General features: G+C 41.9%; 1 protein-coding gene across 2 annotated transcripts in view; it reads right to left on the bottom strand.

Annotated features, from left to right (window-relative positions):
- Positions 1–4,273: 4,273 nt before the first annotated feature.
- Positions 4,274–19,869, bottom strand: part of Dipk2b (divergent protein kinase domain 2B) — a 66,681-nt gene continuing 51,085 nt past the window's right edge. Inside the window, exons 5-6 of one of the 2 annotated variants that reach the window (XR_006068048.2) lie at positions 18,938–19,487; positions 4,274–14,491 (exon numbers count right to left, since the gene is read on the bottom strand). Coding sequence is in view for 1 of the 2 variants with exons in the window: in XM_006993933.4 (XP_006993995.1) it covers positions 19,147–19,487 (341 nt within the window). In the remaining variant the exon portion in view is untranslated. Of the gene's footprint in view, positions 19,488–19,869 lie in introns of both variants that reach the window. The other variant, XM_006993933.4, reaches the window with a different exon arrangement.

The following is a 19,869-nucleotide window of genomic DNA, read 5'->3' as shown; positions in this document are numbered from 1 at the left end:
AGTGTTTGAAGATCACCTGTCTATCTAAATTATATCACTGTTTGATCTTAAAAAGATACCTAACATGACTACAAGTTTGATTATTGTAGGTGACTAACTACTAACGTGCATTTCTTTATTATTCTAGATAGTTTGTAATGACAGCTTTCAAGGACTAGAAATTTACATTACATTGTTAAATGAGCTGTATAGGTATAATACCTTAAGCAAGAGTAGAAACATGTACAGTATGTTCTAATTAAAATAACCTTAAATTTGTATCAATATAAAAAATCCATACCAATGTATAATATTAAAGACTAGTAGTTGCTTTTTTAGTTCAAATGTAGATCCAATAATCTACCCTTTTATTGTATCATTCCTATATCCCCCTTTTTCTTTTCAGAGCAAGATCCCTGAATCTAATCTCCTTTGCTTAGTTTTATCCCTGACTATGACAAATAACAACTTGTGATCAACCCCCTAAATGATGATAAACACCCATAATTTGCCAAACAACCAAAAACCATCCATCCAACCACTTGGGAATGTGGGCACCATGTTTTATAGACTGCTTCCTGTTGTTTGGGGGTGGTGGCATCTTTAGGGGACCCTGAGAAAATTGAGATAATGGTCAAGTCCTAGGAGAGCTAGGTGTGGTGTAGTCTTTGTATGATGGGAAAGTGTAGGGCTTGTCTGAATTCCTAACTGGAGTAATCTGCGAGGACCATCTCAGCAACCTTGAAATTGTCTTGAGCTGATCTTTGGGTGGTGTTTGTCTGTGGTTGACATATTGTGCACCCCAATAAACTTATCTGGGGGTCAGAGAACAAAATAGCCACTATATTAAACATAGAGGTTAGGCAGTGATAACACACGCCTTTAATCCTAGCATTCCAGAGGCAGAGATCCATCTGGATCTCTGTGAGTTCAAGGCCACACTGGAAACAGCCAGGCATGGTGACACATACTTTTAATCCCAGCACTTGAGATCTCATGTCTTGCTTAGAAAAGACACATGCCTTTAATCCCAGGAAGTGGTGACAGAAAGCAGAAAAGTATATAAGGCATGAGGACTAGGAACTAGAGGCTTTTTAGCTTTTAGGCTTTTTAGTAGCAGTTCAGCTGCAATCCATTCCAGATGAGGATTCAGAGGCTTCCAGTTTGAGGAAACAGGATTGGCTGAGAAGTTGGAGAGGTGAGGTTATGTGTGGCTTGTTCTGCTTCTCTGATCTTCCAGCATTCACCCCAATATCTGGTTCCATATTTTTTTTTTAGTAATGAGACTTTTTAAAATTTGTGTTACATTTGTCAGATTAATGGCATTAGTACAATCTAGGTGGAATCTTAATTGTGGGGCTCCAACATCCTTTTGGAGATTTCAAAGGTTGCTGTTAAGAATGGTTACAGTTCACTGCAGAAAACTTAAAATATTTCAAATGTCATATGCAGCAGATCTCAGAGAGGCTGAGACTGCCAATAAAGTTTGCTTTGAATTAGAGGGTGGAGCTAACTTGTAGGTGATGAAAATTAGCCATAGAGGTTTTGGAGGACCGAGGACAGATAGAGACACACAGGAAGTAGTAGGGCAGGACAGAGATAGAGTCCCAGCCCTTTCAGATCAAGGAATGAGGGAGAGAGAGAGAGAGAGAGAGAGAGAGAGAGAGAGAGAGAGAGAGAGAGAGATCACTGGTTGCTTCTCTGCTGCTTCTCTGACCATTTAAGGTTCTTACCCTAATATCTGATTCCCAAGTTTTTATTGATAAAGAATAATTAGACAAACACTTCAGTGTTTTGTTTTATTATGCTGGCTAATACTTTCACAATGCTATATATTCATTGTTTTGCAGTTCTAAAACTAGTTTTTTAGTTATTTTTCTGATGTTCATATAAAATACAAAAATAATTTAATAGAGAAAGGGTTTATTCTGGCTCATTTATACAGTTTGAGTATAGTCTATCATGTCAAGAAAGTCACATTAGCAGGAGCTTGAAGCAGTTGGTCATATTGTATCCACAGTTAGGAAGTAGGTAGTGATGCATACTTGTGCTCAGCTTACTTTTTCCACTTTTGTATAATCCAGGATCCACCAGGAATGATGCTACTCAGAGTAGGTAGATCTTCCTACCTCAGCCTGCTCAAGATAATTCCCCACAGACATGCCCAAAGGCCTATTTTCTATGTGATTCTTGATCTCATCAATTTGACACAACATTGACAATTAACTTAAACTTGTATCAGCTATACTGTCTTATTTTGTTTAGAGATCTTGGAAAATAAACTCAGGGTCTTATGCTTACTAATCCTGTGCTTTACCACTCATAGATTAATTTGTTTATTGTGCACAGAATTCTGCAGGCTGTCTTTGAACAGCAAAAACAGTATTTGGATTTTTGGTTTTAGTTTTTAATTTTTGAGATAAAATCTTGCCTGACCTAGTAGTACTCACTATATAGCCCAGGCTGGCCTCCAAATGTGGATTCTCCTGCCTCTGCTTCCTAAGTGCTAGGATTATGTGTGTACCACCAAACCTAGCTGAGCTTTTTAATTTATTTTTTCATTTAAATTTTTTATTAGCATGTACAGTGTTAGGTTTCATTATGGCATTTTCAAGCAAAATAACTTTTATTAATTCTCTTCCCCATGTCTTCTCACCCCCTCTTTTGCCCTTCTACTTACCATAGCATCCTTTATTCTTTTACATCACATGTGTTCTATTGCCCCCTACCCCCAGTCTTTTTACATCTCCTCCTTTCCCCTTCTTGTGGTCTTTTTTTCTAATTTTGTAGCCTACACTCACACTCATCAACTTATATACATACTCATAAACATTGCATGCTAGGATCCACATATGTGACAGAATGTGAAATTTATGTCTTTCTTAGTCTGGGTTACTTAGCTGAGTTTATTCTTAAGATCACAGACAAATGGTACTTAGGGGACTACCATGGGAAGATGGTAATGAAAGGCTATAGAGTTACACAGGATGAAGACGTTTTGGAAATCTAAGGTACAGCATGGTGACAGTTAAAAGTACTGTATTATCTTGTACAGTTGAAATTTTCTAAGAGACTGAATCATAACTATCTGCATCACAAACAAAAAATATATGAAGAGATGGATATGTTAATTAGCTTACTTGTGCCAATAATCTCACAACATATAGCTATAACAAAACATTGTATTAGATACTGAAACTCTTTACACATCTTTTATTTTTTTTCTATAATTCTGGGGGGGGGGTCAAAACAGGCCATAAAACGAATACAACATAAAAGACATCCTAACACTCAAGTGCATGACTTTTATTTTCAGTTTTCTAATCATAGATGGCTTTCATGAGGTTCTGTTTGGATGGTGCTTCCATTCTTATGTGCTACATTTTTTAAAATGCAAATGTAGAACTAAAATGTATCTTTTACTTATTTTTCATTATAATAAATGATGTTAGTTATACAAAAATTAGGGGGCAGTCTGGCAATTAATGAATAAAGTATCTTTTCAAAGATAGATTAAAATGGAGAGAATCCAGGATCCAGAAACAGATTGTCCCCAGAGTGTATGCTAGGCACTCAGGGAATTCCTAGAGAGCTGCCAATCTTCAGTCTGCATTGGAATCCTGAAGCAGTAGGGTCTAACACCAGGGAAGGAATGTCCAAACAACAGGATAGATGAATTCGCCTGCCAAAGTGAGAGCAAGCGGGCAAAAAGCAAAAGCTTCCTTTTTTCATGTCCTTTTATGTGGGTTGTCATCAGAAGGTGTGGTCCAGATTTAGGGTGGGTCTTTCCACCTCAAATGATCCTGTCAAGAAAATTTCCCTCAGACTGCCCAGAATTTTAGTTGATTATAGATGTAGCCAAATTGACAACCAAGAATAGCCACCACGCCTCAAAACTAGTAGAAGCATTGGCCAACTTACTTGACTGAGGCAAAATGAAGCAGTTTCTTTGACTCTAAATCTATCAGTGACCTCAGGCTCTGGGGAGATTGCTCCCCCCACTCACCTCCCCGCAAACACACATATGTGTGCACACACTCTGCATTGTCCTGTTGCTATTTTACCTAATTTTTGTATTGAAAAAGAGTGTCATGTAGCGGAAGCTAGCCTTACATTTACTTTATAACCAAGAGTGGCTTTGAACTTCTGATTTTCCTGAGTGCTGGGATTATAGGTGTGTGCTAAATAGACAATGGTCTTGAACACAGATTTTACTGCCCTTGTGTTGCTCAGGAGAATGGATTGCTTAGTATCATAAAAAAGTGTATGTATGCCAAAGACTTGCACGACAACATTCATTACAGCTTTAATCATATATCTCCAAACTGGCAGCAACCCAAATGTCCCTCAAAGAATGACTCAATCCCATATGATCTCTATACAGCAGAATTCTACTCAGCAATAGAAAGAAATGAACTATAGATACTCATTGTAGACAAATCTCAAAAACATTCTGAGTCAAAGAGCTAGAGCCCTCAAAGGACATACTAAACAATGTCATTTACATGAAGCTCAGGAACATGTAAAAATTATGCCTAGCTATAGTTGCTTATGTTTATAATCTTAGCATTTGGAAGAGTGAGGCAGGAGCATTGCAAGTTGGAGGCCAGTCTACACTACATATTGAGATCTTGTCTGAAAAAAACAAACCCAGAAAACAAACAATAAACAGGAAAATGTAATCTGTGATGAGGGAATCCAAAGTTATGATTGCTTTTGTTGTGAGGCATGGTGTCCACTGGAAATTGTACACAGAACTGTTTTGTGTGTGGGATATTTGGGATTGAATGTAGGGCCTTCCACATGTTAGGTAACTACTCTACTGCTGAGCTACACCCCGGGGACTCTTTTTTTTTTTTTTTTTTTTTTACATTTTATTTTGAGTCAGTGTCTCACTAAATTGCCAGAGTTGACCTTGAATTTGCTATGCAGTCCTGGAAGGCTTTGAACTTCTGCCCAAGCCTCGTGAGTAGCTAGTATTATAGGTCTGTGCTACCAGGCCTGCCTGACATTTCTTGAAAAAAGACAATGCTTTACATCTTGATGATACTTGTGTGTGTGTGTGTGCGCGTGCACGCGCGCGCGCGCACGCACATGAAAGAGAGAAAGAGAGAGGGAGAGGGAGGGACAGAGAAAAACAGAGAGATGGGGTGAGGGGGCACTTCATCAGGCTGACAATACACTGAAGATGTATGTTTTTTAAAATGCTCTTATACTGCAGCTCAAAGGAAAAAAGAAGGAAAGAAAACCAAAGAACAGGAGTGGAAAGTGGGAAATGAAGCCATCAATATGCCCAACAAAGCACAAAGGAACGGTAGTAGGATCTGTTGAATAGGCAGTGTGTGCTAAGCTGAGGGGAGGAAGGCAGCTGCTGTGTGGCACCCTGGAAAGGGAATCAGTGTTGTAGCCCAGAGGCCCTGCCTGGTTGCTCTCTGCTGGTGCCTACTGTAGAGTTGGCCCAAGATTGGGGGAGGGAGCCATGGCTTACTCTTGAGACAGGGATTGTCTCTACCAGCACACAGGCTCCTCACCCTCCAGAACCAGTTATTAAAGCCTTTCTGGGAAGACGGATAATTCTGTAGAAATGACATGAGCTTTTGCCAGGCCCATTTCAGCTTCTTAACCTCCTGGCAGCTGCTTCAGGAGCAGTGCAGAGTGAGCTGAAACAATTTCCATAGCACAACAGAGTGGGCACTAATCCCACAGACTGGCTGCCAAGCAGGAAAGAAAATGGCAACTTAAAAAAAAAATAAAGAAGTAATAGTTCAATGCCAAAGTCTGCTTTAATGAAGAGAAGAGTATCTCAGAAAGCCCTAGCTGAGTTCCACACCGGATGCAGAACTTGCCTCTTCTCACTTTCTGAAGCACAGAATAGGAAAGAAATGACTGGGAGTGCAGGGTCGTGCTCTCTCTGCCTCCTTTCTATCTCCACCCCCCTCATTCCCACTAACACTGTTGCCTTACCTTGAGTGTCCCCTCCATCCCTCTCTCTCAACTCCCTGCCCCTTTCCTCCCCCCACCCTTCCTCTTTCTACAGTGCTAGGAATCTAACTGGATGTGATGCACATTAGGAAGTGCTCTGCCCTGGAGCTGTACCTCAAGTCCTCTGAGCTGTATTTTCATAGCTCCTTCGTTCCATGTCTTTCTCTCAGGCCAGGGTTGCCTTTGGTTCTCTTTGATTCCTCTGCTCCTAGTAGTGTGGGGTTTTCCCTCCCTTTCTTTCCTTCCTTCTCTCTTACTACAGGTGACATCTGGGTGGACAATTAACCTTAATATAACAAAAACCAAATAGCAAGCACATGCAAACCAGATAAAACGTATGACTATTATCAGGTCTGTTCCCTCAAAATACATAAAGGAACTGTAAGCTTTGGTTCTCCACACACACACTGTTAAGCAGAAACTTAGGGAAATCATGCCCCAGATTTAGAACTGAAACAAAAGGAATGAGAAATAGGAAAACAATTTTTCCAACTTTTCTTAAATTTTGCATTGGTATTTTTATTTTATTTATTTATCTGTTTGTCTGTGTCTGCGTATGGGTATGTGCACATGCAGGCTGGTGCTGAGACTGAAAAAGAACATTGGATCTCCCAGAGCTGGAGTTACAGGTGGATGTGAGCATGGGTGCTCAGAACTGAACTCCAGGCCTCTGCAAGAGCAGCAAGTTATCTTGGCTCCTTAGCCTTTTCTCCAGCGCCCCCATGTGTATTTTAATTCCTGCGGCTTGAAAATAAACATGGAAATTGCTTCACTTTTTTGGTTTCGTTTTGTTTTCAGATCTTGCCCTGTGTTCCAAACTGATTTTAAAGATGTAATTTTAATGTAATCCTTGCCTCAACTTCAACCTCAACCTGGGATTATAGAAGCAGGCTACAGCAACTATACTTCAAATACTTTGTTATACATTTAGCACCAGGAAGGCATGCAAGACTGTTACATCAGGTTGAAACAGTTTAAAGTTAATGGTTATCTTGGCACCTCTGACAATCATGGCTACTCTTCATGCTATCACCGAGACAATCCCATATTTTAAAATTATCTGCAGTTTTCATCTGGATTAATTTTATTTTCTGCTTAGTCTGTATTAATATTTTTCAAAATTTCTACAATGACGAATACATCAATATTATTGAAAAATTTAAAAATATTTACTTATTTATTTAGTTTTTTTTTTTTTTACATAGCTCTGGCCATCCTAGAGTTCATCTGGAACTTTTCTGTAGACCAGGCTGGCCTTGAACTCAAAGACCAACCTGCCTCTGCCTCCCAAATGCTAGGATCAAAGGCATTCACCACCATGCTCAACTGTTTATTTTTGTTTTATGTGTATGAATGTTTTGCTTGCAAGTATGTCTGTGCACCAGCTGCATGCAGTGTCCAAGGAGGCCAGGAGAGAATGTTGGATCTCATGGAACTGGAGTTACAGATGGTTGTGAGCTGCCAGTGTTCTTAACCACTTTACAGTCCTGGAAATATTTTTGAAGTTCCAAATCAACACTTGTTAAAGACAGAAAAGTGGAAATAATTTTGGATATTCTGAATACAACTACTGGCAATACTTTATCTCTATTTCTATTCTTCCTATGTAAATTTTTATTTAAAAACAAAAACTCCAACTCAAGACAGAAAAATCTAAAGTACTGAACAGATATGGAGTATTTTGTGACATGCTAGTTTCACTTAGCATTGGTTCAGAAGTGTTTTCTTGTGGCATAATCTCTCTCTAGCAACATTTCAGTTTAGTTGCATATATAATTGTGTGGATGCAATCCAAATTCTTGAGCTATTTCCCTATTCGTTTGAGCTGAAACAACTCTGCTATTTAAAATGATACGTGATATCAACCAAAACAGAGTATGTATGAAAATGCCATGTGGAACCTGTTGCTTTATATGGTAATTAAGTATAATGGCATGATTATCATTTTAATGCATGCATGTTCCATTTCTTTCAGTTTCAGTTAAATTGTTAGTGTTGCAATTCTAAAAACAGTATATGTCTGGAATTATGTAGCACTGCAGAGTTGGTTATGAAAACCAGCTGCCCCCTCCCTTTGCCTTGCCACACAGGCTTTTAGCTAGTTCTTTTGCCTACTTACTACACTTCTTTAAATAACAGGTTTGAATGGAAACTTGTTGATTTTCTCTGCTGTCAGCATTTTCTTTTTGAAATTCTATTATGATAAATGAAGGTTCATTTCATTTTATTATCTTCTCCTTGGCCCACTCCTCTCATAAAGATCTTTGCAATATCCCCAATATAGATTATACCATTACCTCAGTTAAATAAATATTTTGTGTCTGAAGCTTTATGGCTGCATAAATACCACTGAAGTTCAGCCATTAGGTATACAATACCTATTTTTAATTTTTTGTATAACTTTTTGCTCAAAAGTTAATTGTGGTGTTAATGCCTTTGCTTGCATTTTTAAGCTGTATTTACTTTTAATTTAAATCGAAATTCTTTACCAGAGTAAGTTTCTTGGAATCAGTAGACACACTGGGTTTGTGTTTCCTGTCTGAAGGAATATCTTTTGAGTTAGTTTGACCTGGCCCTCTGGGTGTGTCCATGCCTTATGCAGAGAAGACTCTAGGAACTACCTTACTAGTGTCCTGGGATCCTTGCCCATCTGCATGCCAGCTCTCTGGTTTCCTACAACCCGTATCTCCTTCATCACAACCTGTGCTCTACTAGCCAAACACATCCGCTGATAGTTTCCTAAGACAGGGCACTTAAGAAGAAAAACCTCAGACCTTGAATATCTGGAAATATTTTGGATAGCTTGAATAGATATATAACTGATTCTTCAAGGTTGGAAATAATTTTCCTTTAGAAACTTGAAGTCGCCGGGTGGTGGTGGCGGCGGCGGCGGCGGCGGCGGCGGCGGCGGCGGCGGCGGCGGCGGCGGCGGCGGCGCACGCCTTTAATCCCAGCACTCGGGAGGCAGAGCCAGGAGGATCTCTGTGAGTTCGAGGCCAGCCTGGTCTACCAAGTGAGTTCCAGGAAAGGCACAAAGCTACACAGAGAAACCCTGTCTCAAAAAACCAAAAAACAAAACAAAACAAAACAAAACACAAACAAACAAACAACAACAACAACAAAAGAAACTTGAAGTCATCGTCTTCTGGTGTCTAGTGTTCCTGGCAACCCGATCACCACCTCTTGGAAAAATTTAAGCATTAAAACAAATCAAATCAAATTATAACCCATTGAATATGAATTCACTAATTCATACATATATAGATGCATAAATAGTAAGCAGGGGGAAAGTTATTTTCACACTAGAATTGTAACTAATCAATGTAAAATGAATAATAGAATTTGAAAAGTCAACTAACAGTTGACTCAGATAAGAATTATCAATGGATACCAAAGTTAGTAGGTGAAAGTTTGAGGAACAGAGAATATTTTGATAATTTCCAAGTATTACCTCTTCAGTTACAGTAGATGTTTGCAAGTACACATCACCTTAAACACATCAACATCGCCAATAATAAGATAAACGTCCTCATGGTCAGACAGTTGTGTAGCTTGATCTGATTGGAAGGCTCCCTGGTGGTAGGATCAGAATCCATCCCTGGTGCAGGAGCGGGCTTTGTGGAGCCCACTACCTATGATGGGACACCTCATGCAGCCTTGAGGCAGGGAGAATGGCTTGTACTTGCCTCTACTGAATGTGCCTCCCCATGGGAGGCCTTGCCTTCTTGTGGGGAGGGAGTGGGGGATGGGTTGGAAGGGGAGGCTGGGGGGCAGGAGAAGGGAAAAGGGGGATCTTTGGTTGGTGTGTAAAATGAATGAAAAATTTTTCTTAATAAAAAATGATTAAGGAAAAAAAAAGATAAACTGCCCTCATATGCCATCTGATAGGAAGCAGTGAAGAAATTGCAGTGTCATTTCTGAGGCATTCTTACTCCAAATTGAATCAAACAAACCCAATTGAATGACATTCTACAAGCAGCCCTTCCACTTTAAAGGCATCAAAGTGATGAAACACATACATAGGTGGAGCAATCATTTCAAGTTAAAGGAGACCAGAGTCATATAACAGCTGTGTGTAATGGGTGGTCCAAGGTTGGGTCCTGGGAAAGGAAAAAACAAATTTGTTTGAAGGGCAGTTTTGGGGAAATTGACAAAATTTGAAGACGTGCTGGAGTTGGCTAGCAGTTTTTCAGTAATACTGTTCTGGTCTGGGTCCTCAAATTGTGGTTATAGAAGCCTTTGCTTTTAGGAAATGGACTCAAGCATGTAGGGGCACATGTGTGGTTGCTCCAAAATAGCTCAGAAAACAGTAGGGATAGAAGAGGCAGAGCAGAAGGCATCAGGGCCATCCAGGGAAGGAGACAGGTGAAGAGGGGGGTGGGAGGCATGATAAAGCAGGCATGGGGAAGAAAGCAAATGGCCAGCAGTGCAGATGCAGGGTACATGGGAGGTATTTGGACTTTTGTATCAGCTTTTCTGAAGGCTTGAGGTCATTTCAAAATAATGTTGGGACTCAAAACCAGAAAGAAAACAAAAGGAGCAGGGAACTGAAAAAGATGACTGAGTGCTCTGGACAGCACATGGGGTTTGTAGGAAGTGACCTTCTGGTGGGGACCTGGTGAGTGGGTTATTTGAGGAGTTTCTGATGTCAGTCTCTTCCATGAGGTCCCGGTAGCAGGGATCACTCATTTATTCTCTAGCCTGTAGGTATGGGAGAGGGTGGGGAATTTACAGTCTTCATGAACACAAGCTTTCAGGCCCTTTCTGCACGCACATTGTCTAGAGAAGGAGTGTCTTATTTTTTTGTTGATCTTCGAGGGCCTTAACTTTGGATCTCAAAGCTGGGAAATAGGGCAGAGATCCAACTGCTTCTAAAAAGAGGCCTTATACAGACTTCAGCCACCTCTTAGGCCTCATTTCTGATGCAATCTGATGTTGTCAGTTTCAAACTTTTGGAGGGAAGGGTTTTGTGGTATGAATTGAGCTGGTTCTCACATTCTTTGCTGCCAATTTAGGATCCTGTTCTTTTGGTCCTAAATTATTGGCTTTTGGGTTCCCAAAATTGTCATTCTGTTTTCTCCTCTTGCATGTTATCCTGTTTTATAGTTTAGACCTATTAAAAATACCACTTATTCTCATTCAGTGGAGGTCATGAATGTTCAATACATGATTTTTGCAGCCGGTCTGCATACACATCTCTCTGCATTCTGGATGACTTCCTTTGGATAACATCCCAGAAGTGGAATTACTGGGTAGAGTGTGCCATCCCTTTTTAGGCTCCTTTTTTCCCACCTCTCCCCACTACTCCCCTTTTAAGGCTCTTGATGAACTTTGCCAAATTGCATTTCAATAGGATTATGTTCTTACAAAGTTTCCATGACTTGACTCTTTTCCTGAAATTTTGCCTGCTCTGGGTAGGATCATTAAAAAATAACATATTAAAATGCTTGTTATTTTGACAAGCCAAATACTACTGACTTACTTTTGGCACAATTCCGCTTAAAGAGTGATTTTCTTTTCAGAGAGTTGTTACAGGTACAGGCAAGATGCAAAGGGATTTGGCTAAAGGATGACAGTGGTGATGGCAGGGTAGGGGATGGATTAAACTGTGTTTGGCAGCTGCCCTCCAAAGAGCATTATTGTTTGTGGATAGCAAGGAAAGGATCTTGGCCCTTCTCCGCTACCTTCATCTATGTTACAAGTAGCTCTGGTCCCAGGATGGACACATTCACACAAACAGATTGGACCAAAGAGATGGAGAGAAATGGAAGTAACAATGGAAATGGGAACAGTAATGTTTCTACTCAATTAATACTGTCTTCGACTATCCATCCTTTGGGAGACCTGAATCCTCTTGTGATACCAGATCAGTTTTCATGTGTTTCTCATAGTTAGGGCCATTTTGTCACACAGATAATGCTTTGGCATCTTGAGATGTTTATTTTGTTTTGCACAGCACAACCCTGACATGCAAGCCAACCTCTCTACATGGTGCTGAATTAATTTCTGCTCCATGAGCTAAAGTTTAAAAATAAAATAAAGTAAAATAATAAAATAAAATCAAAACCCGTTGAGCCAGCAAGATGACTCAGAAGGTAAAGGTTCTTGTTACTGAGACTGACAACCAGAGTTTGATCCTGAAGGCTTTACGTGGTACAAGAAAAGAATCGACATCAACATGAATGCTGTGGTACACACACACACACACACACACACACACACACACACCACAACATACCACACCACAGGATTAACTAATAAATGTTTTTGTTTTGTTTTTTTTTAAAAAAAACATTTTAAACTAATTTGGCTGGGCGGCAGTGGCGCATGCCTTTAATCCCAGCACTCGGGAGGCAGAGCCAGGCGGATCTCTGTGAGTTTGAGGCCAGCCTGGTCTAGAGAGAGAGATCCAGGACAGACACCAAAACTACATGGAGAAACCCTGTCTCGAAAAACAACAACAACAACAACAACAACAAAAACAAACAAAAAACCCAAAAAACAAAACAACAACAACAAAAAGCCATTTTAAACTAATTTTATACTTATAACAAAGATATAAAACAGAATGCAGAATCCATTTATACTCTTCATTCAGGTTGCTCATATGCTAACACATCACTTAACCAACAACTTTACTGACACTCAGAAATTAATATCAATAGCAGTCCTATTTATTGAATTATAGACCTTATTTGAATTCTACCCATTGTCCTACAGAGAAGGAGATGTGCACCCTAAAGGGTGGAGTTGGATTGGCATGATTAGTTAAGTCTTAGCCTCGGTGTTACCCACAGCTGGCTTGGCCAATACAGCACAGCCCTTGTATTCTCCTTAGACATAAACAATTTCTCAGATTGCCAACATCAAACAAGGCCCCTCTTTGACTAAGATGGATCAAGACAAAACAAGGCCACTCTGTACTCATGTCTGAATACAAACAACAACATGAACATTGTGCAGACAGAATGACCTTTACCATGAAGAAGCTAAACGAAGGCTGCCATTTTCCTAATGGACCTCCAGGCACACTTCATCTTTCCTAGCCTGTACTGTGGATATATTGAGACACACAATCATATAATTTCTTCCAATTCCTCATAGCATGCTGTTTAGAGTATTTCAAGTGAGCAGGCATATAAATGGGGTTTTATATCTCTTCTTCCCTGCACAAAAATCAGCCTCCTATAAATGCCCATGGTGCTTTTCCTCATGTGAGTTCATAGAGCCCTTCATCATCCTTCTGTACAGGGTGTGGCACCCCATTGTGTGGATGCACTGTAATTTATTCTGTGTAACCATCTTTATGGTGTTTCCAACATTTTGCTATTCTAGTGCATAATTGTTTATTTATCACAAATGATATGTTTATTATTTAATTTCAATGAATAACATTCCTGCAAACAATAACTTCGATATATTGATTTTTTAATATATTCTGACTGTGGCAGGATCCAAAGGGGTACATGTCTGCTCCCAGAGCCAATTTTCCCCTGGGGGTTGCCACGCTGACTCTAGGGTTACAGTCCAGGCCTGAAGCCATTCTCTGTTCACCTTAATGCTGTTGTCCCCTGCTTGGGTATCAAGTATGGTGGTATTTTATTTGTACTGAAATGTGATTTTATTTGTATGTTAATAAATAAAGTTGCCGGGGGTCAGAGCTAACAGCAAGCCATAGCAGAAGTCTGGCAGTGGTAGCACACACTCTTAATCCTGATCACATGACAGGCGGATCTCTGTGTGTTCAAGGATATCACCAGCATGGAGACACACGCCTTTAATCTCAATACCAACCATAGAAGATCTGGAGGTCTGTATAGATGGGCAGTGATGAGGAGGTCATGTGGTTGGGTTTACAACCAATGAGAAGGCAGAACAGAAAGTCAATAAAAAGGACAAACACACAGGAAGTAGGCCTCTTTGCTGAGGGGAAGGACAGCAGCGCCAGCGAAGTGTAAGAAAGGGTTTTTAGCTCTTAGCTAGTGCTCTGACCTCTTGGGCTTTTAACTCTGAATTTGACTCTGTGTTTCTTATTTAATAAGACTGTTCATCTACAATCAAGCTTTTCTTATGGTTGGAAATTCCTTCAAGAGCTGAAAGCTGATCAGAGAATATCCTATGTTCTTGTAATCTCAATTGGGCCAATGTATGTGAATAGCAGGGGTAAAGTGCATAGGGAGCCACATCACCAGGAACTAGCTAGGAGGCTGGTGCTCACTGGGCCAACATGTCTTCATTTCTCTTCCCATAATGAGCATATATGGACTTGGTAAGGCTCCCTGTACCATGTTTGCTGGAAGATTCCGTCCTGAGCCTGCTGGAGGGCCAGGCAAGGGAGGGAGGTGGAGATGGAGGCTGCTCAGCTGCCTTTCATGACTGACCCAGGTTCTGGATGGGAGAAGCACCAAAAATGGCCACAGTCAGACTGTCAGCAGCCAGAAGTATTTATTGTAGGGTCTCCTTGTGTAGGAATCAGAATTTCCTCCAAGATGTCACTATATTCTCTATAGAGAATGCCTCTGTTCTTTCCCTTCAAAAAAAAAAAAAAGATCATATCACTTAAAGAGGGCCAATATTTCTGCAAGAGTAAAGCTATTCCTCCCTATTTTGTACACACAGAAAGTGAGTCATGGAAAACGTAAATAACATGGCAAAAGTTACACAGTAACAGGACAGTCATGATTTGATAGCAAGCCAGTCTGTTCCCAGAGATCAGGACTTTCCTCAAAGACCTGAGCTCCAACAAAGTATTTATGTCAACACCAGAGAAAATGTTCAGACTTAGGGAAACCACTTATAGGCAGAAGTCACATGTTGCAAGACCACAGGCAAGAAGCTCAAAAACTGCCACACTTAACAAAACCCTGAAGCAAGCATTCTCCTGTGCTGAGTCAGACTTGTGGGCTGGGCTGTTGTTATACCCTCCTGATAACTGCAGCTGAATGAGTCTGATCTCACAGGTCTTTGGCATATATTATATTTCACCCCTGTTCTATATTTGCTCCCCTTGGGTGTGTAGATTAAATGACCCCTCAGCAAATGCCAGCAATACTCAGTGCCAAGTGTAAGGAGGATCCATGTTTTCACTCTGTCCCCTGGGCAATCTTGGTGAGCCTGTAACCTACACAGTAGAGGGCTTCAGCTTAGCTTTGCTGTGTCACCTTGCAACTATTAGTTGTTTCTGTATAGGTCTAGCTCATATTTCCATTTTTCTTTGGGTCCCACAAATCATACATCCAGTCCTACAGGCTGAAAGGTGTGGCTGATATAAGCTGGCAAAATAATGTCTCCACTCAAATCCCAGGGAGCAGAGAATAGCTGGTGGTAATTTTATTCTGATTGAAGTCTCTTGACTGTTGACTCATCTGTCTCTTGCCTATTGAGAAGTGGTTCCATTTTATGGGTAGCCAGTATGATGTATGAACAATGTAGGGAAGGGCTGAAGAAGGCATTCATTGTTCTCAGCATCTGCTCTGTGTCCAGCCCTCCCTTGTTATGGGGAACACAAAGTTACCCACATCACCCCCAGACTCAGGAAGCTCCCAGTTGGATGGGCAAGCAGGACAGAGATCTTCCTGAAACCACACTCAAATGAGGCACAAACATGTGGACCAGAGTTTCAGGGACAAGGTTCAGAAAGTGAGCTATGGTGGCTAGCCTATCAAGAAAGGTTCTGCATAAATGTAGGACTAAGCAGGGTCTTCAGTGATGTCTAGAGCTTTGAAGGAAGGAAGTCCTCAGCCCTGGATGGGGTTACATCCTATGCTTCCCCATGCCAGGTCATGCTTTTGCTGTATTGGGGGCTAAAACTAGGGCCCCGAGTATGCTAAGCAAATACTCTACCAGTGTACTACATTATTAGCTCAAGGATTACTTTCCATTTGCTCATTTGCTCATAGTAGACTGTGGATGAGTATTGCAGGTGGAGCTCTCGGGAAGCTGATAATCAAATAGACTTTCAAGTGTCTATTGAATTCCTGCAGGTATTTAAACAAATTTCTATGAAGGAAGTGGTGCAAACCAATAGAATTATATTCTCTCACATTCTTGGGGCTTATTGAGTTGATATTAGGGTAGCATAAGAGCCATGTTCCCTCTGGAGGATCTGGCAGGAGGATCCATTCCTTGCCTCTTCCAGCTTCTGGTGACTGCTGGAGGTCCTTGGCTTATAGTTGCCCTCATTCCAATCTTAACCTCTGTCTTCACATCACTGCTTCTTCTCTCTTAAAAGTGCCCCATCCCTCATATGGGGACACATTGGCTGCCATTTAAGACCTACTTAGATAATCCTGGAAAGTCCCAGGATGCTTAGCCATATCTTTTCCCATATAAGGTAATTGTCACAGTTTCTGGGGATTAAAATGTGGACATACTTTTCTGGAGCTACCATTTAGGACACTAATGGGCACAAGCTGTTTAGTCAACACATGTGAAAAGAATTCAGAGGAAAAGGTCGGGTGGTGGAAGTTAGACTATGATGCAAGCCTGGTAAAGTCTTGGTCTGATGCACTCAGAGTTTTAGAATGAAAATTACTCATCAGAGTTGTAGCCAAGTGGGCCAAATTGACTGAGACATCACATCTCACCAAGCCCAGTGACTAGGTATGAATATGCCTCAGGATGGGTGTGGCCTGGAGTGATGCCACAGAGTGACCAAAGCAGAACTTAAAGGGCTGGCGGTCAGTGCTGCCTGCTAACTGCACGCCTGCCCTGGGGAGAGAGATGTTCCTTGTAGAGGGAGGCCTGGCATCTCTGTTCTGTCTATCACAGATAGGGAGCAGCCGAGAATAAACAGATGGCAGGGAGTGGAGAGAGCACCTAGGAGGGGTCTGTGATCTTCAGTCATGATGACAAGAACAAGTCTGCTTTGTCCTCAAAATGTATGAGAAAAGGGACTTCTCAACCGGAGTCCCGATCTTGCAAAAAGCCACTAGCTGGGGAGCCATTTCCAGGCCACTCCAAAGTGTTAGGCCTTGCCTAGTAGTTAGTTTTCCTCCTTTGGCCTGCACTGTGAATGTGCACACAGTTACACAAACACATAGAGCTTGCTTTAGCTCACACAAAAATTAAATATCCCACTATCCTCCTGGGGGTACTCAGGGAGTTTTGTTCTTTGCTCTCTCTGGGGACTTGATCAAGGAGGACATAAAATGTCTTTGTCCTGATTCAGGAGGTGTCTAGGGCTCTGTTTCCTTCTGAGACTCAGCAGATCCACTCTTCAGAGTCCCAGGTCACTGGTCCAGAGAAGAGGTCTTCATGTGTCCCGTCCTTCTTGCTGTCCCCACAGATATAGGGTAGAGGGGTAAGAGGAGGGTTACTGTAAACCCCATCTTTCAACTCCCCTGGGGCTTCACTCAAAGTCACTCACAGTCTTCAGTGGAAAAACAATGTTTCTGTTGAGAGAGGCTGGCCCTGGCATGTGTGCTGGAGAGTCCTGGGGATAGTCTTATGTTCATGTGTGTCTTTGGAGAGTCTAAGGCTGTAGCCCCTTTCCTAGGTTCTGGTCAGGAGACTGGCTAGGAACACATACTGCAAGCAAGTCAGTAGGGAGAGCAGATCATGATACTGCAGGTAGGAGATGTGATCAGACTTCCTTCTCAACAGCCAGCCAGAGGATATCAGTTTTAAAGATTCTCAGGCATGACAAGCCAGTTCTTGCACCAGCTTGGCCTGTCATCCTCACTGTTGTGGTTGCCAGGGGACAAGGTCTGGAGCAGTCAAAAGGCAAGATCAAAAGGTCACCCACTATACCATAAGATAGTGTTTAAATGTGAATGAAATTAGAATTGACAGTCCAAGATGGGAGTCTGAGAATGATGGGAAAGGCAACAGGGGAATGAACTGGTAGGGAGGGTTTCAGCATTATCTCAGCAAATCACTTTCTCCCTGGGCCTCTGTTTCCCGATGTGTGCAGTGAGGCCTGTTAGCTAGGTATCCTGACCTCCAAGGTTATGATTTAGAGGTAGAAGAAAGGAGGTAGACTGAACAGTCCCCAGGAATACAGGCCTAGTAGGGAGACTAGGCAAAGGTCTAAGAGCCCTTTATGATTGTTAAGGAGGCATGTACAGAAACCCATAAGCCATGTATTTAAATATTTTAAAGGTACAGTAAAGTCACTGTTGAGGAAAATATATTCCACTGGTTGACCTTGAAAAAAATGTTTTTTTTCTTTATAATAACTTGTAAGGCCATATTTGGATGACATTTCTAGGACTCCTTAGTCTTTCACTGAAGCACATGGTGTGGAAGACAGCAGGCCCCAGTCCCAGGCTATAGCTACAACTACCAGTGGAACCTATCTGGTGCCCCCAGGCTGCTGTGCTCTGAAATCTGTCTTTGCAGCTAAGGGGAAGTCACACTTACCATAGCCTACTCTGGCTAGTCAGAACACAGGGATAATAAAAGGGATCTATTCGTGGCAGCTATGGAGCTCCTTTGGTGTATGGTCTTGTAGACACCCGGACAATCTTTCTTGCATTGCCGACCTTTTGCTGGGGGTCAACCTTTGCCTGTTTCCCTCTGTCTTGCCTCCCCCATAAGCATGTGCTCTAAGCAAACTCATGTAATCGTGTTTTGACACTTGCCTTTTAGAGGACCTGAGCAAACACATTGACCTCAGCTGTCCCCCTTCTTTTCTTATCCTTGGCTCCTTCCCACTTCCTGAGGTGACTTCTGCACATGCATAAGGAGTCCCAGGTCCTCAGAGGGTTCAGTAGCTGGTGGTGAGTGGGCACATCCCTTCTCACAGATGCAAGAGAGTAGGAATGAGAGCTTAAATTCCAGTGGCCTAAAGTCCTGCCTTCAACCTAGACCAGCCTCATGACATGTGCTTCTGGAATACATGTTTTGTAGGTCACGACTATATGTCTGGGCCCCTCACATCTGTTTTCTTTAACTTGTGAAAGCCTGGTAGAGTACAGAGAAAGTGGAGGTTCAAAGACATGGCACATTCACACCTGGGTCTTCCTGTGCTCACCTCCTGACTCTGCCACGGTGTCCTAACCAGTGGTGTCAATTATGCAGTGTCAGAGGTTTTTTTCACTAGTTTCGAGTGTTTCTTAGGAAAGGAATATACTTCAATGTTTAAAATGTTTAAAATTGCTTCTTCCAATTTGGCATCAATTCAACCAGGGACATGAAAGAGCCTGTGGATTGTCCCCCCCGGGCTCGTTAGGTCCCAGCTGCTTAGAACCTGTCATTATACTTGCAGTCTGGGTAGCGGTAGGCAAATCTAGGATCGCAGGTTCTCAGTGGTCTCAAGATGTCCTTCAGCTGGCTGGTGGCCCCCAACACTTCCACATCTGTGCTAGCATCTTTGCCACACAGGCTGAGAGCAGACTCTATTTCCTCTTGCACAGGGGAGGGAAACTTTCCCCGGAGAAGTTGAGGCAGCAACTGTTGACACACCAGCACCAGGCTTTGCTTCTCAGAGACAGTGTCACAGGAGGACAGCTGGACCTGGCAGCCAGAAACCAGGCAGCTAAAAATGTCTTCCTTCTCTCCAGTCCTGGCAGCTGCTTGACTGCCTAGGAGAGAAATGGGAAATATCAGATACTGTACAACCTACTCTTGTGGAGGAGGGGATGGGGAGGGAAGGGAGATGGGGAGGGAGGACTGCCAATTAGAACTGCTCAGGGAAGTGCTTTAATCTCCAAGCATTGCCCTGTCACCAGAAGATTTAGGGCTCAGGAACACAACAGCCCCCTTGGAGAACAGCACTGAGTAACAATGTCCTACAATTAGGCTAAGGCCCAAGCTTGGGAAACCCACTTGTGCCTACCAGAAGCTGGTCTCTAATTGTAGAAATTATAAGCACACTGTTACTTTCCTGTTATTACTGAATTAGGGAAGTGAGGATGGTATTAGGATTGGTCTCATTGCACATTTAGGATAGAAAGTCAGGCAGGA

The sequence above is a fragment of the Peromyscus maniculatus genome, chromosome X (assembly GCF_049852395.1).
Source record: "Peromyscus maniculatus bairdii isolate BWxNUB_F1_BW_parent chromosome X, HU_Pman_BW_mat_3.1, whole genome shotgun sequence".
Taxonomy (NCBI): Eukaryota; Metazoa; Chordata; class Mammalia; order Rodentia; family Cricetidae; genus Peromyscus; species Peromyscus maniculatus.
The sequence above is the reverse complement of the archived record's forward strand: the minus strand, read 5'-3'. Positions and strand labels throughout refer to the sequence as shown.